This window comes from Octodon degus, unplaced genomic scaffold, assembly GCF_000260255.1.
Source record: "Octodon degus isolate 3935 unplaced genomic scaffold, OctDeg1.0 scaffold00105, whole genome shotgun sequence".
Classification (NCBI taxonomy): Eukaryota; Metazoa; Chordata; class Mammalia; order Rodentia; family Octodontidae; genus Octodon; species Octodon degus.
Genome location: NW_004524681.1, coordinates 6,204,961 through 6,228,246, shown reverse-complemented (window position 1 = coordinate 6,228,246; position 23,286 = coordinate 6,204,961). Strand labels below are relative to the sequence as shown.

The 23,286-nt window shown below is 50.1% G+C and overlaps 1 protein-coding gene across 1 annotated transcript in view; it reads right to left on the bottom strand.

Annotated features, from left to right (window-relative positions):
• Window positions 1–4,616: 4,616 nt before the first annotated feature.
• Fbn1 (fibrillin 1) overlaps window positions 4,617–23,286 on the bottom strand; it is a 217,364-nt gene continuing 198,694 nt past the window's right edge. The window contains exons 59-66 of the mRNA XM_004639014.2: window positions 21,855–21,980; window positions 21,494–21,616; window positions 18,129–18,245; window positions 17,782–17,910; window positions 16,189–16,308; window positions 10,413–10,644; window positions 7,100–7,274; window positions 4,617–5,906 (exon numbers count right to left, since the gene is read on the bottom strand). Coding sequence (XP_004639071.1) covers window positions 5,517–5,906; window positions 7,100–7,274; window positions 10,413–10,644; window positions 16,189–16,308; window positions 17,782–17,910; window positions 18,129–18,245; window positions 21,494–21,616; window positions 21,855–21,980 — 1,412 coding nt within the window. The 3' untranslated portion in view covers window positions 4,617–5,516. The remainder of the gene's footprint in view (window positions 5,907–7,099; window positions 7,275–10,412; window positions 10,645–16,188; window positions 16,309–17,781; window positions 17,911–18,128; window positions 18,246–21,493; window positions 21,617–21,854; window positions 21,981–23,286) is intronic.

Genomic DNA, 23,286 nt, shown 5'->3' with positions numbered 1-23,286 from the left:
TCCACGTACCCTGCTGCTCACCATGTCAGACACCTCCATCTTTCCCACCTCCTCCCGCTGACCCACTTGTTTTTTTCTTATTGTCCATGGTCAAGTTTATCTATTCTTTATTAGTCCACCTTTGCAGCCCTTGGTGTTTGTATTTCCGTGTGGAGCTGGCACGGGGCACGGGGCACAGCGCACCTCGGTTCCTCTTCTCAGCCCCGTCCCTCCCCCACCTCTTGATCCCCTTCCCATCTGAGCACCGTCTTTCTACTTCCTGTGATCTGCACTGTTGAGTTTTTCTCCCTGTGTTTATCTGACCCACCCTTCTAAAGGGTGTTTTCATGTATTCTGGGGCCCAGTGTGTGACTAAATGGGTGTATCTGGTTGGACAAAAGAGCTTTTGTGGTTTGTTACAAGTGCAGCAGACACCACATAGACAAGGGAGTGGAAAGGGATGGAAGGGCAGCCATGCTGGGGGTGACCTTACTGCTTATAAATGAAATGTAGACATGAGCTGTGTGATGAAACTCTGAGTTGGAAGATGTCCCCAGGCTGTCCCGCCCAGTATGAAATATCAAGCTGATGAGGAGCAACCATCTCACCAGATTGCTATGTTGAGATTTCGGGCATTGTGTCAATGTCTTTTTTGAAAGAACACACTTATTTTTTAAAAAATAAGAGCAACGAAAAATGATGGATTATTTGAGGTCATCTTAAGCCAGCAGTGCTTTACTAATCTTATAAAAGAAAGACTATCTTTCATTGTTGAAGAGCTATTTGAGCTCCCCTCCAATTTGTTCACGTTGGCCTGCATTTTGCATTTTAATATATTTCCTCACCTTTCTGACTGAAGGAAATAAATTGCAATGCATATTCTCATGATCGCAGATAAATTATCAACCAATTATAATCAAAACTTTCTGCCTAAGGGTCCATTCAAAAAAATTTTAATGCATGGATGTCCTTTTTAAAGAACCTATCAATCTATCATCTATCTATCTATCTATCTATCTATCTATCTATCATCTATCTATCTATCATCTATCTATCTATCATCTATCTATGCATCCATCCACGACAGTATACACACCATCAGAGAACACAACTACAAATGGAAGGAGTTTCATTTAAGGGCAGTTAACATTTCACAAGTATATATACATTTAGTACGGTTTCTGGAGTCTCCTTCAAGTTTTGGGCCTTTGAATCTATTTTGTGTGAGTTGAGAACTTTGGTTTTCTTTCACAAAAACCTGTGCACGGTTTAGTGACTAGACATCCGGCAGCCATATCTAACTCAAAATACAGATCCTTGTCAGAGCCTTGGGAATTCTTTCCTTGTGCTCCTTCCATGTCCCAAGTACGTCCACCCTCTTCAGATTAGCCACTTTCCCGCCTCTTACAGTGATGGCCGTGCTTCTTCAGTTTTACCTCATAAGTGTGCATTTCTCAGAATCATCGTCTGGTTTTGCTAATCTGTACATGTCTAAATTTCTTGTAATCCACAGGCCTCTCAGCTGTCCTGCGTTTTGCCTCACAATTTATTTGTCCAAGGATCTGGGACAACTGATGTGAAGGCTTCCCATCCATCTTCCTTGACGGGCCGAGGTTCTCCAGAGAGGGCTGGCGGGACACCCCGACAGCTCACCGTGAAGACACAGCCACACGGGCTCGAGACTTCCCCCTCTGCCGCGTCTGGCCGGGGCAAGGGGACGTGTGATTTGCATCAGGATGTTTTCAGATGTCTCCATTTCCAGAAGAAAAAAGTTTCATCACTTAGGTCTGATTTAGCTCTCCCCAAGGGAGTATTTTACAGTGAAAAGGAAACACACCTGTTTTTAGTTTTGAAACTCTTAGCACAGCTGCAAAGATCATGGCAGGTGGGACCTGGAGGTTAGGGAAGGGCTCCTGCATGGCGAAGCCCCCTTCTGCTGAAGGACTCTGTCACAGAGATGCTTCACTTGGCATCCAAGCTCCGGGTTCTGGAAGTACTTGGAAGACAGAGTATTTTCTAGCTGCCTCTAGAATCAACCCCTGCAGGGGGAAAGGATAAGATGGGGAGAGGAAGGATGGATCCACTTACGAGATGCCAGTAGTCACAGAGATCAAAAAACGACTGCAGGTAGTGAACAGCAGGCTGAGGCAGTGCCCACTCATAGCCACATACCTGCTGGGGTGTGTCTGGAACTGCTCGGCGAGGAGGTGACTGACACATCCATTCACAGAGATCAAAATTCAAAGGTGGATCAAGGATGTGAAGCAGCCTAATCCCCAAAGAGAGGTTCATGACATTGCTTAGTGAAAAATACCTGGACACACTGGCAGTCACTTAAGCACAGATTCTGTGATACTGATTGGCCAGCTCCTGCCAAGCCTATGTCTGTGTCAAATGGATAAGACACTCTGGCTTACACAAACATTTGTGAGAACCCAGAGTCCTGTGCACAGATCCAGCCGTGGATGCGCAAAGCCAAATTCACAGCTTTATTGATTCTCTTTCACCTTAAAAAGTCAGAACACTACTGAGAAACATTTCATAACTCACATGTTGGGTTTGAAAGACTCACATTGGGCTAAGGCAAAGTTTAACAAAATAAATTGGCTTGCTTTCCCCAAATGGCCTAAAAATGGGTGAAGATTTAATGACTTTCTTCACTTACGTATATGAAAACCAATCTTTTAGCACTATTGATCTTTTAACATTAAAAACAATGCTAAATAATTCTGTTTCTAATATACCTCTAAAAACTTCCATTAAAGCCTGAATAAAGTACATGCTCTCGACAAAGTTGAGACTGTAAAACCCCTACCCATTTATAAGGATATAATTTTAAGTATACCAATACAATATCAACCTAATTGGCCTTTATTTTGGCTCATCTAATTTACAAACATGATTTCTGAAGTCAAACAGTATTTGTAATGGCAACGTCCAAGGCAATCTTGGCTGAGTGAAGCGCTATTTGTTGAACAAAAATGCAGTTGTTTGTGCAAGTTTAAACATTGCACAAGGCCAGCTGCACTCGGTTCAGCCTTACTTACAAAGTAATCATTGGCAAACAAAATGGGCTGAGGGTAGAGACAAGATATTTTCAAGTTTCTGAGAAGCTTGCAAAACCAAAGCTCTGACTGTTGAAAGTAAAACGGAAAGGTCACAGGCAATGGAAAGGTATGGGTTGAAACCTTAGGATTAGCAAGGGTTTTTGACAAGAGCAACATTTGCTGTGGAACAACGAGGAAAATGTTGTGTTTTAGTCCAAAACATGGAAAATATGCTGCTTAAGATTGCTGGCTCTGGGATAAATAAAATCCAGACTTCAACTATTAAAAATATCAAAGTGATCTACTGTGTGCCAACTCCATTTTCTTTTGCTGTTTGTTATTTTTTTAAAAATCCATTATTGAACACAATACAGTTGTGGTTAAATTATCAAAGACATTTTCCATATGAAAACTGTAGTTTACCATATGCTATGGACTCTCCTTCAACAGTTTTAATACACTTCTATCACAGAACCATGGGCGCAGTTAAAAGGAAATTTTGAGTCATATTTTAACCTCTTACATAAGTCACAAGAGTGACTTCCACTATAGTCATTCAACTCTTCCCTGCTGAGTGCTTGGTACAAGCAAGACTTCCGGATGGCGAGATAAGAGACACAAATAAATAAAAAATAAATCCTCAAGCTGTCCATAGCCTGTTAGGTAGAAGAGACTACCTTTGTCCAGAGTGTCATTCAGCCTGGGTAGAAATATTTCCAGCTAGGGACACTGGGTAGAAACCTACTTTCTCAGTGGGAGGGAACTCTGTAATGCGGAAGGTGTGTGTTAAGCCGAGCCTGACATCACCTGACCCTGGTTTGCACTCCGGAACAACAAAGTGTGCCTAGTCCATTGTCTCCAGTCAGGCTCTCGAGAGATTTCACCAGACGCTCCTGTAGAGCTCTCCTTGCTCTTCCAGGAAACACCTGAATCCACCTTTCATTCTTTCACTGGCATAAAATGATTTGCTGTCCTTAATAGAAGATTTTAAAAATCTTGCATTAACAGAATGAATTTAATGGTTAAATATTCAACATTGCACTTAAAATTAAACAGCATTTTCAAGTTAGAACATTTGGAAGCCAAGAGTTATAATGTTCTGTGGGCTCCAATTTGACCTTAGGCTTTGTAATCAGTTTAGCAGTGACCAGTAACACACGTCAGGGAAAAAGCTGGAGCGCCTCAACCTCACCGACGCTGGAGATACTTAGGGAAAGGGGCATGAATCTCCCATAATGAAATTCAAATGCTCAGAGACAATGACTAAGCCTCCTATCTGCAAGTTTTTAAAGCTGGGAGTTTCGGAATCACAGGATTAAATTAGGTCAGGTTTCCGAAATGATGCCACAGTGCACATTTTTTCCTAGTACTTCAGGTTCACGAGACCACGTGCTGCTCTCTCTCTCACGACTAAGACAGCGGACTGACTCCAGCATGCCACATTTTCTTTCAGGGGTCACACATTTGCACCCTTCTAAGCCACAAGTAATGGGCCAGGACCGTTTCCATCACGGCCACTTCAGCCTCCAGAAAGGAGTCTCCAACCCCAAACCCATGCAAGAACACAAAGTCAAGGGGCGAACTACAAAAAAGGAGGAGATTGTTTTATTGTGACACTTATGACATGGACCCCTCGTTGACAGGAATGACCGAGAGTGACTCCAGCATATTGCACAGGCTGCGGCGAAGGATGCCGTCGAAACCCTCTGGCTTCGGAAGCTGCTTCCTGGTCCTCCCTGACCCACTGCACACCGGGCCAGTCACAGAAGTCCCATTACCACTTGGTGTAGACAGTTAGCAAGTCTTTGGTCTTTATAAGCACCATACAAACCCTCACATTAAGGGCATTATTATTCTAGTTTATAAATGTTTCAATGATAAAAAATAGCACGATTACAGTATACACACACTTAATTTACATGTAATGTATTATACTCATAACTGAGATAAGCTACTGAACTAACTTTGGTTGATTGAAATGAATGGAATATTTGAACTGAGTACTTGCAATTTGGCTTCTAAGTTGTGTAAATAATACAGTGCATTTTATAAATCTAGTTGGGAAATTGACTAGCACCAAATAGATATTATAAACGGCCGACCTAGTACTTGTAGTTGGAAAAGCGAAGTTTCAAAATTTGAAAAGCAGTAAAATAGAATAGTCCATCAAATGGAAGCACATTCCCGAATGTATGCGGGTGGGAGTGCGCACGTGGGCATGGGTGGGCAGTCCCCGTGCGCAGACGCGTCCCAGCCTTCAAGACCAGCCCAGGGGACCCGGCAGCTTCAATGCACACGTGAGAAGCCTGAGAGAGTGGTTGTCTGAACCAGGGTGACTGCCTGTACCAAGACAAGAGTCGTGCTTGTTTATACAAATTAACTTGGTGAATGACTGTACCTATGATAAGAAGATTCTGACTGGGGGGAAAAATATAATCCTACCTATCTATAGTTGTTTTCCTTTCAATTATTTGGTCTCTGAATGGTGAATTAATGAAGCAAGATCTGAATTTTCATCTTGAGCTTGTCACCCAGTTCACCACTGAGGTAGTCTTTGTCATAGTTGTCTTCTAGTTGGTTGAGTTCTTTCTTTCTGTAAAGAGGAGTACTACTGATTTGTAACGAGTAGGTTCCAGCCACAGGCTTCTTCTTTGTGAAGTGGAGGTAGCTGATCCCTTCCTTCTTGTTGATTTTGAAGAAGCCCTCTTCATTTCCTGATTCAATCAAGTATCTGTTGTGATTTGTCAGTGTCGCCAGGGCGGGGAGGAGTTCTAGAATTCGGACCTTGTTACTGACGTGGGAGATATTGAAATCGAAGGTGGCTGTCTTCTCTACGTCCCAGCTTGCCAGACTCACGTTGGCTTCCATCTCAGACGGACCCTGGAGAGACACAGGACAGTGTGTTAAATGCAATCCAGGTATGCCACTTAGCCCTCCTGTTCAAGGAAAAGTGACTCCAGTCTCACAAGGGTACAGCTTGCTGCCTTCCTTGTGCAGGCTACACTGAAAATGCACATTCAAAATGCACGATGGGCAAGCCACACTGTGTTTAAATTGGCATGCATGTGTAACATTAAGAAAATATTAAACTGATGTCAGGAAGGAAGTCAGGGTGAAATCCCTTGTGTCTGGTGGTGTCGTCGTCCCGCGGGTCCCACAGCAGGGTCCCTGAGCCAGGAGCTTGCAAAGTGTTAGATGTGTGAATTCTTGGCACCACCCGCCCTGCTGAGGCGGGACCCCTGGGCATCTCCTGCCACCCACTTGCCCATGCCCCCCAGAGGATGCAGATGCACGCTTGATTGTGAGAACTGCTGTGCTAACAGATTGTTTTCTGGCCAAAGACTCAGCTCACGTCCCAAGGCGCAGCAGGTGGGATGCAGCCTGGACACGAGGAGCTGGCTTATTTCAATTTTGTTCAGTGACACAAAGCCATCCCCTCCAGGACACACCTCTGAGCGACCTCCTGACTGATGACTGCTAAGAGGCAGGGCTTTTCACCCGGTTCTGCGCCCCCTCCAGGGGCCCTCACGTGCTGGATTCCCCAGGTGGACAGCCAGAGGCCTGGGAGAGGATCTGCGCGCTTCCAAGCTTACTGAGAGGCTGCGGCAGCTGCAGGGGAGCCAACTGGGCTGCCTCCGCCCCATGTTGATTTTGTCTAGGGCCCAAGTTCCCTGGAGCTCCACATGGTTCTTTTTAGGAGAGGAGCTGCTAGCTTTCTGAACTTGGCATTCCCACAGAGCAGCACTATGTCACCCCACTCTTCTGCCCGCTTGCTGTCCCGGATCTCAGACCCTGTCCTTTCAGCAGACTCCGGGTGGGTGTTGGACTTACTTTTTGGCGAGACAGAGGAAATGAGCAAGTGTGTGAAAACCTCCACGTGGATACTCCTTAAAAGCAGCGAGAGACTCCAGGCAGCCCCAGGGCCTCATAAAAAGCAGCCTAGAGCTCAGGGAATGTCTGGATTTTTTCCCTGGGGAGGTGTTTCACGCTTCAGGAGCCTCCCAGGGGAAACCACAGGCATCTGGAAGGCTTTGCGCAGCCACCACAGTGGAGACTGCAGACAGACGACCCACCTCGACTGCAGAGGCCTCTGTTTCATTTGCGCTTCTCCGTCTCCTGCCCCGCTTAGGGTAGCCGTTGATCTTGCACTCGTAGCAAGCTTCTGGTGACAGGGAGTTGTCGTCCATTTCCCCACTCACCGGGGGTTCTGGGCCTCCGCGGCCCATGCCCATCCCAGAGACACAATGCCTGCGGCAGAAGAAGAGAAGGACAGGTGGTTTCCATCAGATCTGGGAGGGAGGGAGCAGTTGTGTGTGTGTGTGTGGGGGGAACCCGGCCTATCCCGACAGTGACACTACGACATGGACTATTTGGCCCCGCATGGTCTCCTAGTCCTGAGAGCCACACCGAGGCCTTCCATGTTCAGCCTCTGATTCCCAGTCCCCAGCTTACTGATTTCTTTCCACACTCATTCTCAAGACCCTGCTCTGACTATTGCGTTTCCTTGTCTTCTCATTCCACAGGGCTGGCATTTGGCAGTACTTCCCCCGGGAAGGAACGCAGGGTGGAAACAGAAGAAGGGGGCTGAGGGGGACCGGGATGCACAGATTACATAAAAATGTCCTTTTTATGAATCGACTTTGCAGAGTGAGAAAGCCTCCTTTGGGAGCCCCTCGGCCACAGCGAGGACAGGAGCAGTGGGTCCCAGCAGGCCCCGGCAGGTCGTGCAGGGTACCTTCCCAGCCGTCATACTTGTTCTGCGTTCTGGACTTTGGTCTCCAGCACTAACCCCCACCACCACTCTGCCTCCTGCTGGTCGAAAGGTGGCCCTGCACTGGGGCGACTCAGCTTGCACGTCCACCTTTCACCACCCAGTTTCCTGTCGCCTTTCACTCCCGCACCACGCTTCCTTCCTGGGCTTCCTGCAATTGCTTCTATTCTGTGGCCTTTCATTTTGGTTGATGCTATGCAGATAGGAAGCAAGAGCTCGGTGATACTGGGGCTGATCTGTAGCCAACTGAAGGTGAGCCCCCACCCCTCGCACACGCCACACGCCTTGACACATAAAGCACGTCTGCCACAGCTTGCTCAACGCGGGCAATCGTTTCAAGTCATTCAGACCACTAGGGCCACTGGCTTTGCCTCATGCGAAGCGGGATAAACAAGCTTGGGCCCCAGAAGTGTCGAGATCCCCTGCTGTCCTTTGCTTGTCAGTCAACAAAGCCAAGTATGGAGCGAGGTTCGGAGCTTCTCGGTGCCCTCTTCCGTTACTCTGTTTACTGAAAGCCACTTGCGCTTTTATCGGGTTCTTTTCCAAATGTATTGAAACATTTGGTTGGTCCTAAAAATCTTTATCTTGAAGTCCACCCTAGTGAGTTGAAGAGAGGCCACGGCTACTATAAATCCGCAGACTACTACTGTGGCACCCTGATGCACACCCGTCATATTTATCTCTTTCTCTGTAAGAATCTATTCTTTATAACGCATTTCTCTGTACACTCTTACAATTCAAAAGACAGCCACAAGTGGAGGTTCCTATTTCTCCCAGTGTCACTCGAGTGCAGCACTTTGCCTGTCCTCTTCTTCTGGCAACATGAAATGTGTAGAAGCAATAAAATTGCTAAGATAATACATGCCCACCCGGTGTGCGCGTCGTACCCACATGGTGCTTAGGGTACAGAGGCAAACCCCGACCTGTGGGCTCTGGCTCCCTTCTCAGAACTTCCTTCCAGTATTTTCCTATCCCGGGAGCACAGCTTAGAAGAAATGTGTCTACAAAACCCCACTGACAGAAGCCAGGCTGGAGCGGCCCAGGCTTTGCCAGGAATGGTGGTTGTGGCGCTCAGCTGTAAAGCCCAGACACAGACACGGGCGGGCCTGCCGCCCTCGCCGGCCGTCTGCGCGCCCCCACGTAGCGTTCTTTACCTTCAAGTGGACACAGACACTGCATAAGTAAATCACTGGATGCTCGGGGTCTCCAAGGTCACTCAACCAACAGTGGGGCACAGGTGTGTGCGTGTGCGCATGTGCGCGTGTGTGTGTGGCTATGAAACTGTGCATCTGTGAGTGGGAGGACCTGAAAACACACACACACACACACACACACACACACACAAATGTGTTTTTCTAGTTAAAAAGTTTAAAAATTCACAACTTCACAGCATAGCTAAAACTTGGTAAGCCTCACACCAGATCAACTCAGCACACGTAAGACCGCAAGCTTGAAAACTTACCAGTAAGCTTTTAAATTCCTGGGAAAAATGCTGTCTTTACCTCAACACTCACACATGCACAAGAGTGTGTGTGTGTGTGTGTGTGTGGTATAATTTGGTGAAGTTTCTACCTGGGAAGAATGATAATGAGTACAACTCATGCCAACGCTTTTTGGTAATGTTTTAGTATAAATTCAAGGCTGAAGTGTAAGGTGCACTCTCAACCCTCAGGCTCCACTGGGACTTGCTGCGTGGCTCATCCTAATGGCAGCTGCAAAGACGGGACCTTCATCAAGAGCAAGCTAAACCTTGGAGCCAACCCAAACGCCCACTAACTGAGGAATGCCTCAGAAGATGTGGTCCTTTTACACAGTGGGGTACTACTCAGTCATGCAGAAGGATAAACTGGACATGTTCATAGGTGAGTGGATGCAACTCGAGACCATATTCATAAAAAATGAAATAAATGAAACGCGCATGTGTAAGCATTGTATTGTCTCCCTCATGTAAGAAGCTGAAAGAGTAAATGAGGTCCAAAATGTATGATTGATGCTGTGAAATGGGAAGAATCTATTCAAAAGGAAAGAGAAACTATATATATATATATATATATATATATATATATATATGATAATTAAGATATACTATTAACTTCTCTTAGTTCATTGAAAAGAAAGGTTTGTGCTAATATGGGTTGGACAATTACATGCCGATATCTTGTACTCAGAGTAACTGATTTAAAGATGACAACACTCAATGTAGCAACCTTTGTTACGCTCTCATTATCTTGTTTTGAATTCTTTTTCTCTGTAAAATAAAATTTTAAAAGAGAGTGACTCTTGTCTTCCCCAGAAGCGGGCCTAAGAGGGCACGGGTGACCCCAGTTCTGCCTGAGGTTGGCAGGGAGATTCACTCCTGGGGAGCTGTGTGCTCCCAGTAAGACTGGAAGACCTCAAAGGTGAGGTCGAGAAGCCACACAATAAGATGTTCAGGACGGAGCTCTGTTACTTCGCTTGGTGGTCTACAAATGCCCACAAATCGAGACCCCCCCCCCGAATAGCGTAACTTAAAGCCTTGCGGAGCTCCCTGGAATGAACTCCGGGTTATGGAAAGCATACTGAGGCCACTTCGCGTTCAGCACACTCATCCATCGTAAAGGAGGGGCCACGCTCACCCTTGTCCTATCCGGAAGTAGCCCGGGGGACAGCCACACAGGTAGCCACCCTCAGTGTTGGAGCAGCCGTAGCTGCAGGGCGCCTGCGGGGAGCCACACTCGTTGATGTCCTGGCAGCCGCCGCTGAACTGCTCGTACTGGAAGCCGGCGGGACACGTGCACTTGTAGCTCCCCAGGGTGTTGTGACAGGAGGCTCCTCCGCAGATGTGTGCACTGAGACACTCGTTCTCATCTGTGAGGGAGCAAGAAGAGGCGGCTGTGTGACGCAGGCGGGGGACTTCCTGTGCGAAGTCTTCTAATCGGGCCCCCCGAGGCTGGCCGCCTGGCCCCACTGTGGCCAGGGTGGAGGCTGATGGGGAGGCAGATGTGACCCTGGCCATGTGGTGACTCAGTGGGAAGGACGGGGTCAAGGGCACTGTGGAGCGCACTGACGGCGGCCACCTGGGGCCAGCAGATATTGACTGGTCCATGAGGCAGCCGCGCCTCCTGTGTTCTGTCCTATGCTCTGAAGAACCGAGGCGGAGCACAGCTGAGACTTGGGGTCCGGGGCAGGGGGTGAGAGTCACAGGCTCTCTGTGCCACCGCCTCTAGTGCCCAGCCATAGGGCACAAATCTCAACAGCAGAGAACACCCCTTCCCCTGGGCTGCCCACCCCCTCCCCCACCGGAAGGAGGTATTCGCAGGATTTGCGGGTCTGCAGGAGGCGTCTGTCTGCACACTTGGGCTTCCTGTTCAGAACCATGCACAGGCCCCAGGTGTGGGAGGCTGGGACGCCAGTGCCTTCTGCTGTGGCTGCTCCCACCCGAGTTCCTCCGCACCTCATCCAAAGCAGCCTTGTGCCCAGTGAGCCAAAGCGTGGCTCAGAGATGTGGGATGCAGACTTCTCAAGCTGCACTGGGGGGACCACAAGACAGTCAGGGCTGCGGGGCCAGCTGCCCACCTGCCCCTGCCAAGTCTGGTGGGAAGAAGGAGGAAAAGAAATCGACCTTTAAAAAATCAACCCGAAGGAATAAAACCTGCGTGTCTCACGATTTCCCATGTGGGAGCTCTCCAATATATTTCTGTAGGTCTGTCTTGCAGGCAGGCTCATGCCGGTGGGAAGCTCCTTCATGGCTCCAGATTATTTCCAGGCATGATTGAGTGCCCTGCTTGGAGCGAATACCTACTTCCGTGGACACAAGGGCCAGGAGTTCCTAACTCGTCACTCTACACAGACAGGATGCCAGGTGTGTCACAGGCACCCACGCCACCTTCCTACAGTCTGAGAGGCAGCAGAGTCTCTGCTTTTGAGGAAGAAAGTGAGACTCGGGGTGCGACTCGAGAACCTCACAACCAGTCTCAGGACTGCGGAGCCCTGCACTGCCCTGGCCCACCGTGCTCTCGGAGACTCGGGCTCACTGCCATCGGCACTTCTTTTCTCCAGGCAGTTTTATCTGCTTTGCTAAGGCAGATGTCTCTGTCAAGGAGCAAACGGTTTCTAACAGTAAATCTGTTGTTTACTATTATTATTTGAGGTTAGAAAATAGGCACGCGGGCGTCTATGTACACTTCAACATCCATGTTTGTCTCCTGCTTTTCTCCCTTCTCTTCTCCCCTCCAGCCTCAGGTGCATGGGCTGCTAAGGCTTGCACCCAGACATCCTCCCCAGAGCCTCATGCGGGCATGGGGTTTTTTCAGAGGTGGCTGAATCTAGTGGGTAAGTGGTGCAGTGCTGGGGTTAGGGTGCTGGCAGCAAGGGCGGGTGACAGCTGGATCAGTCCCCTCATCGGATCGACAGCACCCTGATCCTGGTAGACTGGATAGGATGTATGAAAGAGGCTTGTTCTCCCTTCCTTGCTGGCTTTTGCTGTCTTCTGTTTGCCCCTCTGCCAAGCCCGGGCCTTGGGAGCAGTCGAGCAGACTGCGAGCTGAATAAACCTTTCCCCCTTTAACTTTGGGTCCTGGGGGTTAGACAGGGGCTCACCTCCACCTCCTCTGCACCAGAAGGCCCCAGTCCCCACCCTTTAGGCTGAAGGGCTCCTGAGGTACAAATAATAAAACACAGCCCCTCTGGGCTCTTTTCCACCTGTGCCGGAGATGTAGGCACCGAGCCCTGTGGCAAACAGAAGGAGGAGCAAGGACGTCTCCTGGGTCAGGTGAAGCCCCAGCTGTCTCCTGCCACCCCTCCCCGTGTCCTGTGTACCTGCTCCTGGGCCCCAGGAGCCCTAAGCGTGCAGCCGCACAGGCTTTGTCTGTCCCCCTCTGTGGCTTGGGCGTGGCTATTTCCCACTGGCAGCCTGCCTGACCCAGCTCGTGGGCATGGACAGGAAGGGAGGCCATCCACACAGAGCTCTGATGGCAGGATCAGTGGCTGGAAGGTGGGGGGACAGAAAGCTCCTTCTCACCAGAAAGTGTCCCAGTGGAGTGCACGGGGCTGGGCTCTCTGGGGAGAAGACGAGGGCCTCGCAAGGCTGGACCCAAGCCAAGCATGCACGAGCAGGGTGGCTGGAGCAGAGGGCCTCCGTGTAGGCAAAGGTGTCAGACTAGGTTGGCTGGAGCCCCAGCCCCCATCTGCATTCCTATAAATGTTAGGTCTAGCCAGGAACTCTCCTCCTGCCCTCATGTAGTCTTTTTTTAGATTATCTTATACTTTTTTCCCTCCTGAGCATTTGGCAAAGTTGAAATGAAACTTGCTTATCTAGGTTGCAGAAGGGGAGCAGAGTGGGGCTCCGTGAAGAGGAGCGAGCAAGCAGGCATGCAGTGCGTACAGCTCCCACAGGGGGCGCTTGTGCGCTCAGCCTTTTTATCCATCTACAAACCAGATCTGGTCTGAACTCTGACTGACTTTTTCCATCTGGTGCAGCCCCAGAGTCAATGGCTCCACAGGATATTTTTCTACACTCTAACGCATCAGTATTTTTCTTTCATTTGGTATTTCCATTGCCCAGAGTCTTGTTCTTTGCATACAAGAGATAATTCTGATTTTCTAGAAAAGTATCTGAAAACGACTTGTTAGAGGTCGATGGAGACTTTATCTCTCTGAGCTCTGAAGTTGAGGACACCAGCCTAAGGGTCCTGGAGTGTGAGTTAGTTGTGGAGTCAAGGGATTCCCAACAGGAAAACCCCCAAGTGGACAACAGGCTGTTACCAGTTTTATCTAAGACAAAATGGACAAACTCCGACTGCAAGATGAAATGGTGGCAGCGGCGTGGTGATGTCTACCCTGAACCCAGTCTTGGGAAGAGTGAACTTCCTGCTAGCAAGAAGTGAGGGCCTAGGCAGGGCCAATCCAAGGGATCTGCTGTGGCCGACAGAGCTTCGGGCAATGCTCTTTCTGGGTTGCCCTAACTCCTGAGATTTGTAAGGCCAGTTTGGTATTTGAGGGCATGAAGAACCCAAACCTCTCCCAACATCTCAATAAACTTATTCTTGTAGGGCACCCAGCCAGGAGATGCTCCGCTTGGGATCAAGGAAGACTTTCTAGACAACTAGGGCTTGTCCAGTCACCTGTGCTATCTCTGCAGAGGGGGGCGGAGCAGAGGGGAGAAGGTTCAGGACTGCTGCCCCTTTCTTCCTTCAGATTTCCCCCCACAGCTCCTCACGTCACTAAGAGATCGACACAGTGCGAACACACAGGCTCAGCTGGCAGCTATTCCAACAAGGTTCACTTTGGAAGACACTAGTAGTTAAAATCAAAGGCCTCCTTGAGGCTGATAATTGTGAGGCTGGATTCTGACAAGACCCCCCTCCCCCAGCACCCAACCTGTCTGCCAGCAAACACATCGTTCTGAGCTCAGCTGCAGGGCTGCTTTCAGCAAACACAGGATGTCATGAAGGAGATAAGATGGAGCAGGGAATTTTTCAAACATGCAGACATTTGAAGACACACAAACATTCCCACTGGATGCCTCAAGGACTTTGCCCACTGAGGCACAAGACATCCAGGGAACTCTGACCACTGAGGTTTACTAAGAGCTTCCCACCTAACGCCCCTTGCCTTCTTTCAAGCCCTAGAAAGAAAGCCTGCTTCTCATCGCTCCCTACAGATGGTCTTTCCACCCTCTGTCTGCCCACCCCCAGGCATGATAAACTCCACACCATGCTGCCTTTACATACGCGTGGTAATCTCAGTCGGTCTCTGCCTCATGCCATTCTTTACAATAAGGAATACAGATGTTTTCATTAAAGCCAGAAAGCACAAGAGTGCACAGTATAAGCTCCTCTAGCTACGGGGTCTCATGGGCCAAGCCCACACAATTCTGCAAGATGCAAGTCTCATACAGAAGCAAACTAGATAAAAAAGAAGGGCTTTCTTTTTGTTTTTTAAATACTGGAGATTGAACCCAGTGTCCTTCACGGAGAACTACATCCCATCAATTTTTATTATTTTTTTTAAATTTGAGACAGGTTTTTGCTAAGTCACTAAGTTCCTTAGGATGGGTTTGAACTTGTAGTCTTCCTATCTCAACCTCTCAGAGTATTGGGGTTACAGGCAAGCGCCACCACGTGTGGCTGAGAGGCAATTCTGATCAATGAAAATACACCTGGTGTGTCTTCCCTGAGGGTGAAATGACCACTGCGATGAGGGGCACCCACCCAGGAGGCAGGGGTTCTTCAAGATTCTGCTAAGGAGGGCTCTGTGCCCAAGAATGCAGAGCTCACAAAGGTCAGCCATGCACCAAGCTTGCAGCACATGCCCTAGATGCTCTCTGAGTGGAAAGGCAGTGAAGGTGGGGCTTGAAAGGCAGTCCTCCATTGGCAGCAAAGGGCCTCACATTCTAACCCCACGCAATCACAACAAAACCAAAGGCACAGTTCCCTGCCCACCCTGGGCCCGGGTCCTCACTCGGGAAACCAAGGGCTTGGTCTCATGGGTGCCTCCAAGCCTCCTAAGTCCCGATTCTCTGATGTCCACCAAGAGGTATTTTCCCTGACAACGTGGAGTCAGAGATGCACTTCCTGGGACCAAGGCAGATGGTGCCCCTTCAATTTAATGAGAAGCTGCTGATCTCCCTTAACCATCCAAAGGGTATGGCAAACAGAACCGCTTCTGTGTCTTCAGGCAAAAGTCACTCAAAACAGCCTCTGGCTGGCTGATATTTTTCAGTGAGAAGTAGAATTTTGTTGGCCCCAAATGTGAAGGGAACTCAAGTGTGACCAGTGACCAGAGACCCAGCAGAAGAGCAGAGGTATCAGGAGGGGAGGGACAGTAAGGGCTGTCCAGGTGCTCTGAAAGCATCCTCTATTCTAAGTTTTTTCTTAGTTATTTCGCCAAGGCTCTGACAGCTTTTTGGTTTCAGCCAGTAAGTTAGGGCAGTGTCACGCTTCGGCTCTCGCATGTTCCCCCTAAGTCTTGTGTGTGGGAGGTAACAGCATCTCTGAGCTGCTGTGCTCACCCATGGGCTTCTCCACAGAGGTGGAGCTGGCTGGAGGTGGGCCACTAGGGCGTGGTGCAGAAGAGAATGTCCCTACCCCTGGCCCCTTCCCTTTCTCTCTCTCCTTCCTGGACCCCATGGTGTCAGCAGCTTTCTTCCACCAGGCCAGTCCACCACGCTGCTTCTGTCTCAGAGCCTACAACCCATGGACTGACCCTGCTGCAACTACGAGCCAGCGTAAATCTTTCTTAAGTGGTGGGGGTCAAGTATTTCTTTCCTGGCAGTGGGACTATGACTAAGACGGGCAACATTGAAGTATTTGCTGCTTAAATAACCAATGTGAAGTTTTCAGATAGAAAGCAGTGTTTGAATCACAGAACCTGAGCTGGCACACTGCCCATGCAAAGGAGGGAAACACTTACCGACACACTGGTTCCACTGATAGTGCTGCAGGTAGCCCTGCGGGCAGCTGCACCGGTAGCCCCCAATGATGTTCTGGCAGCCATGCTGGCAGCGATGGTTGCCTTCACACTCATCCACATCTGAAAAAGACAAGACTCACCCATTAGCGCTGGTCCCCGAGGCACCCTCTGTGGGTCCCTCTATCTGCATACCAAGGTGAATAGCAATTCTAGCAAGAAATTGGCACCTAAGAAATCATTCCACCATGTCAAACTTCAAGAGCATGTACTCTGGAGTTTCTTCTAAGTCCAAAGTGCAAAAAGCCAAAATATTCAAAGGTCCCTGATAAATTCAACTGGTGAGAAAGATACAGAAACCAGTGCAAAGCACACGGTGCTCTGCAAGACAGTGCTATCAAGTGTTTGCACTTGCTTATTCACACTAGAATCAGAGGCCAAAAGACATCAGTGCTGTGCAGGACCGCTTGGCTGGTCTTCCTGAAGGTGGAGCACCTGTCTCTGTTCTCACTGAACCTGGCCCTGTTTCCATGCATGGACATGTGTAGAGCTGCCTAGGGCCTTCTTTAGCCCTTCAGTTGGCCTGAAGCAGTATGGATCGGTCTAGCCCAGATGATGACATGTAGTCTTTGAAACAAAATACGACAGGGTGGCGTCTTCCCCATCTCTCATAGCTCCCAAATGAAATATGTGTGAGCCAGGAAGGATGAAGAGCCGTGCTCCATGCCGTTGGCTTGGATCGAGCCTCAAGATAAGAGGCTGTGTCTTCCCAGGGCATCAGAGTGTGCTGTGAGGAGTTGGGGTCCCAAACATTAGATACTACCCCAAACATGGGATGCTCCCTCAGCTGTGTCCTGCAGCTTGCTCTCGGCAGATCCTTCTCTCTGCATACTACAGAGGCGAATGTGGGCCTCCTACCCAGCCCAGCTCACAGCACTCACCCACTTGCCACCACTCTCAGTCCCTCATCCTCAAACCACTCCCTTCTTCATGAATTAATAAAACCCAGGTTCGGCCTTGATCAAGGCTTTTGTTCTGGGTAGACGTCCTTGTGTCTGGACTTGGCCCCCATAGCTATGCATACGCCTCCTCGGTGTCTTTATTCTCGCTGTGGGTTGCCCTGCATGTGGTAGGTTAGAATTAACTCACTAGAATCCCAAGAGCTTTTCATGAGCCTACAAATAGAAACTTCCTGGCCCTTGATGAGGACCCAGAAGAGCTCTCTACAAGTGCAAAAATAGAATATTAAAATTATAATTTAAGGGCTTAAGTATATGTTAGTAGAAAAGCTACTCTCAGATTAGTCCACAGTGGGGAAATCCTGTTACGGTCCGATCCTCACAACCAGGACTTTCCTGATGGGCTATTCCCTATTAGATTAATAACTGAGCAGAAAGGTCTGGATAAGCCCAGGAAAAGCACAGGACAGACATATCAAGCGGGAGACCAAGGTGAATCTTCAGCATAGGGGCTTCTGCAAACCAGGTGCAGCCCCATCTTCAGCCTCGGGTCCTCAGGCTCAGCCCTGACATCTGGAAGAGTGCACTGGCCCCTGGCAAGGAGGTATCCCTCGGGCACAGCCAGAGCCTCACCCACCTTCACAGCTGGCCCCACTCTGGTCCAGAGAGAATCCCCGCTGGCATTCACAGGTGAAGCTCCCTGGCGTGTTCTGGCAAATGCCCTTGGAGCCGCACAGGTTGATGTCCGAGGTGCACTCGTTGTTGTCTGCGGGAGGCAGAAGGAGGGGACCAGGTCCCCAGGGCTATCTTGGCATCATTTGAAAGGAAGAAGAAGCACAGCTTGGAAAGCCCATGAAAGAGTTGGGGTCCATGCACACATATGCACACACACGCCACACGCACACGCACACACACTTTCCTTAATGACTCTGTTTCTTTATTCCAGTGGCAAAGGAGAAGGAAAGACTCTTCCCAGACGCTCACCAATGCAGGCCGTGTGGTGCTGTGTGAACCCAGGGGGGCACTTGCACGTGAAGCCGCCAATGGTGTTCACGCACAGGAACTGGCAGTTGTGCTGCTTGGTCGCACACTCGTCGAGATCTGCAAGAAGAGCCAAGGGGCATCTGTCAGCTGGGGGCGCAGGACAATGCCAGCTGGGGGCACAGGGCATCTGTCAGCTGGGGGCACAGGACAGTGCCAGCTGGGGGCGCAGGGCATCTGTCAGCTGGGGGCACAGGACAACGCCAGCTGGGGGAGCAGGGCATCTGTCAGCTGGGGGCACAGAGCAGCACCAGGTGGGGGCGCAGGGCATCTGTCAGCTGGGGGCACAGGACAGCACCAGGTGGGGGTGCAGGGCATCTGTCAGCTGGGGGCGCAGGACAGTGCCAGCTGGGGGCACAGGGCATCTGTCAGCTGGGGGCGCAGGATAGCACCAGGTGGGGGCGCAGGGCATCTGTCAGCTGGGGGTGCAGGACAGCACCAGGTGGGGGCGCAGGACATCTGTCAGCTGGGGGCTCAGGACAGCACCAGGTGGGGGCGCAGGGCATCTGTCAGCTGGGGGCACAGGACAGTACCAGCTGGGGGCACAGGGCATCTGTCAGCTGGGGGCGCAGGGCATCTGTCAGCTGGGGGCACAGGGCAGCGCCAGGTGGGGGCGCAGGGCAGCACCAGGTGGGAGCGCAGGGCATCTGTCAGCTGGGGGCGCAGGACAGTGCCAGCTGGGGGCGCAGGGCATCTGTCAGCTGGGGGCGCAGGACAGTGCCAGCTGGGGGCGCAGGGCAGCACCAGCTGGGGCGCAGGGCAGCGCCAGGTAGGGGCGCAGGGCAGCGCCAGGTGGGAGTGCAGGGCAGTGTTCTGATTTCTTTTGCTTTGCTCTCTTTTTGTTTTGTTTTTTGGTGTTGGCGATCAAATCCAGGGCCTCATGCACGCTAAGCTTAAATTCTGATTTCTAATCTAAAACAACAGTGGCCAGAAGAGAGCTACAGCACATGACTAGGGAAAATCCCAGGGGTAAGACTGACAGATGCAAGAGGAGTCAATTTAGACAAAATAAGAATGAAAGAGAGGAAGGAAGGAAGGAAGGAAGGAAGGAAGGAAGGAAGGAGCTCTTTGTAGGGGTCCAAAGATAACCCAATTCTCTTTAGAGAAATGTAGGAAATTTCTCAACAAAGCACTTCAAAAAAACTCCAAAATTTTTGCAATATTATACATATAAAAAACTGATTCTGAAACTGATTCCAGGCCATTGGAAAAAAAAATCTACTTAAGGTAAAATATAAAAAAGAAATGTTGAGTCTGGAGATTAATTTGTTTCCTTAGTTCTTTCCTGTTTGCTGTCTCTAATCTACTGAAATGAGGCAGTCAAAAAGAAATCTGACTTTTTTGGTCAGGGATTCCTTTTGGATAAAGCCAAATTGAGCAATCAGGCAGGGACAAAGGAAAGAAAAACCTCATTCTGATAAGTTAAGAGCCTTGAAAACAACGCCCACAGCCCTCACCCAGCATCGCCTCTGCCAGGAAAGCCTCGCGCGCTCCCCAGGCCTCTCCTCAGAGGTACTGGATCAGATGCAGAGAGTGTCCTAACTCTTGGTTCACTGTAACGATACCTTCACAGCGGTTTTGTATTCAGAGATTTCTGTCACACAGTCAGCCCCTGCGCATGCCCCGCAGAGGACCAGGCAGCTGGGGCCAGGACCTCTGCACAGCACCACATGTGCAGCCACTTCCGGTGACAGCCATAATCCAGGCCCACTTCCGGCTCCCCTACCACCGGGAGGGGAGTCACACTTGGGAGGACCTCCCCAGTCCCCATTCTGACTTGTAGGAGGGGGTCCACTCAGCGCTGCTCCACTGCTGAGAGGCCACATGATTTCCCCTGACTGACCAGCCCTGGAGGGCCCTGCCTAAGCCACTGTCACACTTTTGCTGGACTGACCTGCCACACACGAGTCCACCAAGCTACCAAAGAAACAGACACGTGGCAGCACTGGCCTCACCTCCCCTGCTGTCCCCTTCTCTGGATCCCAGTCTTCCCCGCAGGGCAGGAACTGGTCCCCTTTCTTCCCACTTTCAGAGGTGTGTGCATCTGTACTGCTCATTTGTTGGCCAGTGGTGAGAGCCACAGGTGGAAGGACAGAAAGAGAAGGAAGGGCCAGACCACTGCTTTCTGCTTGCCTGCAGCCACAAGAGCATGCCGGTGGTTCCAACAACAGTGTAGGAACTCAACAACTGCTACACTTCCTCCCTCCCTCCCTCCCCAAATCTCTTAACTGCTAGAAACACTTGAAGATCTGGTTTTTTCTCTTCTTTTGACCCTACAGGTTATAAAATGAAATCCATTTCATTATAGACAGCAACATATGCCATGAACAACTTTTCCCCTCGAATCTGTTTCTGCATTTATGCGAATACACTTCCCGCAGCCTAGCACACACTGTGGTCCCAGATCAAAAGGTCCGTGCTTGAGAAAACTAAACGATGAACAACCCTTCCTTCAGAGGGTCGGGAGTTCTGGCTGGATCTTTCCATCTTTCCCCTGTCAACCTCAGACAATTTCTGGTACTTTCTGCCTGTTCCTCGCTGCTTGATACCCTCTTCTGGCAGAGGCTGCAGGCCCCAGCCTCTGTCTTACTTCTCTGCTTTCCCTTCAAAGACTGATGGCAGGATGTAGGAGCTCTTGTTCTGCCACCTGGTCTACCTTTCCTTCTCCTGCACTTCCCAAACTGCCCTTTACATATGACCTATTCATGGGATTCCTTCAATACAGAGTTCTTCTGGTACAGAACAGGAGTAAAATCACACTAAAAGGACATTACGAAAAGCTAGTTTCTACCTCAGGAGGGATTTCTGCCCCTAGCTGTGCTGCTCCTTTGTTCTGGGACTTCGAGTATCTTAGGGAAGCTCCCTGAAGGTGGGAATGGCCTTACTCTACCAGCCAGCACTCTGGGCCTAGTTTTAATGAATTCCCCACCATGACACCTTCAGGACTAGGGCACTGGTGGTAATCCCATGGCTGGACCTTCCCAGAGACTTGGACTACACAGAGGCTGCACAGACGACGGGAGGCAGAGAGGAAGCCGTTGATCAAGGGTCAGCCTCGCCAGGCCCTGGCAGAGCTGGCCTCCTTCTCTGAGGCTGCCCTGGATGGCCCTGTGGATGCCCACAGGGCCTGCAGTAAGGATGCTGGTGGCCACCAGCCCCAGCGCGTGCACCAGGGCCTGTTTCCTGCAGAGGCACCTCTCCAGAAGGCATCTGCTGCTCACAGACAGGGCTCCCTGCTGGCTTCTAGGTTCCAAGGAAAGCAGAGGTGTGGCAGGTGAGCTGGCTGGCAAAGATCAGTTCCACTGTACCTTTGCAACTCCTCCCGTCATCTTGCAGAATGTAACCTTTAGGGCAGGAACACTGGTAACTCCCCTCTATGTTTTTGCAGATAAAGTTGCAGGGTTTTGGAGCCTGGTCGCACTCGTTGAGGTCTAGGATCAAACAGACAGGGTAGGAGTGTGCGTGCACACCTCCAGTGTGTCCAGCTGCACAAGGGCCCCGGGGCCTGGCAAGGGCTTTAGTTCAGGGGAATAAACGGAGTAGTCTCTGATCACTGCTTTACGTTTTCCTATGGAATTACACAGGCTTTTCAGATTTGGGATTGAATGTTGGGATTTTTAAAACATTTTGCCATAAGACAAAATTTCCACTCAGGAAGAGAGCACTTACCCACGCAGGCAGTCCCAGTTAAATCCGGAGTGTAGCCAGTTTTACAAATGCAGTGATAGGAGCCTCTGTCGTTGACACATTCTCCATTTCGGCAAACATCGTGAATAACTTTGCATTCATCAATGTCTACAATTTAAAAATATGCATGGAAATAAGCGTACTCTGCAGTGGACAGAGCACAGAGGTGTACATTCTAATGAACCGTTTTACCATACAATAGGCTGATGAGCTAAAACTAAAAGGCTGGCCACGCACAGCCCGCAGGCAGTGGGGCTTACACTGAAAGGCAACGAGACCTCTGGACCGGGACAGGCCGACTGAGCTGCGGCGGGCAGCCTGCAACAACGACGGCCTCCTCAGCTCCTCTGTTTTTCTCCTCTGGGTCTACAGAGCGCCCCAGTGAGACCCCATTGGCCTTTTGTTCCATGTCCTGGCTGCCAGCAAGCTGCCCCTGCATCCAGCTCATCACTGGGTTCAAGTTAATCAGATGGGGAAATGGGACTGGCTTCCTTCTGCTGGTGAGGAGGGAAGTACCACAGTTCTGGGGTGGGCACTGGGGCCGAGCGCTGCGGGCTGTTAAGGCGGAGAGGCCTCATGCACGGCCCCACACAGAGGAGGTCTTGGCTACGTGCTCTGCTGGGCACTGAAGTCACCATCCTCAGCCGCTTGGCCCACCCATGTCCTTGCTGCCTAGCGAGAGCCAAGACAAGCACTTGGCACATGCGTTATCAGCCCCTGATGCCAAAGAACAATTTTATGTCCAGCTCTGGGTGTGCCTGACCTTTCTGCATCTACTCAGAAGTGCAACTCAGCTCACTCTAATCGGTCCTAGGAAATGAGCCTTTTCCACCTTTGCACTTCCACATCCTCCAAAGGAGCATAAATTACTTCTGGTCACTCCGTTTTCTTGTTCTTGTGCACACAGGGCCTCACTATGCAGCCCAGGCTGGCCTCAGGCTCAGGGCGATCCTCTTGCTTCAGCTTCCTTTGGGCCAGGTTACAGCCGTGCGCCACCACGCCTGGCTTTGGTCACTCCATCCCATCTGTCCACTTCTGTCTTTACTGCACCAGCCCTTCTACTCTGCCTCTGGCCATGTCTTTTTCACATGAAGGCAAATCTTTAACGTAACTTTCCTGCTTCCAGTTTCCAATAAAAACTACAACATGCCAACTCTCTCCTTTTCTTCATTCTTTTAGAAACTAAAACCCAGTTGTGACTGCTGTTGGGGACACAGAAGTCACGGCCATGACAGCCACCTGGATGGCCCCCTTGCCCCTCTGGGCAGAATGATCTGTGTTTGTTCAGAAGCCACCGTGCCTTATGGCCAGGGTTTCGCCATGATTTACCCTTCTGGGGTAAGTCTGAGGCCAATGTCATGAGTTAAAATGCATGTTGGTGGACTGGCATTTAATGACCACTATCTCATCATTT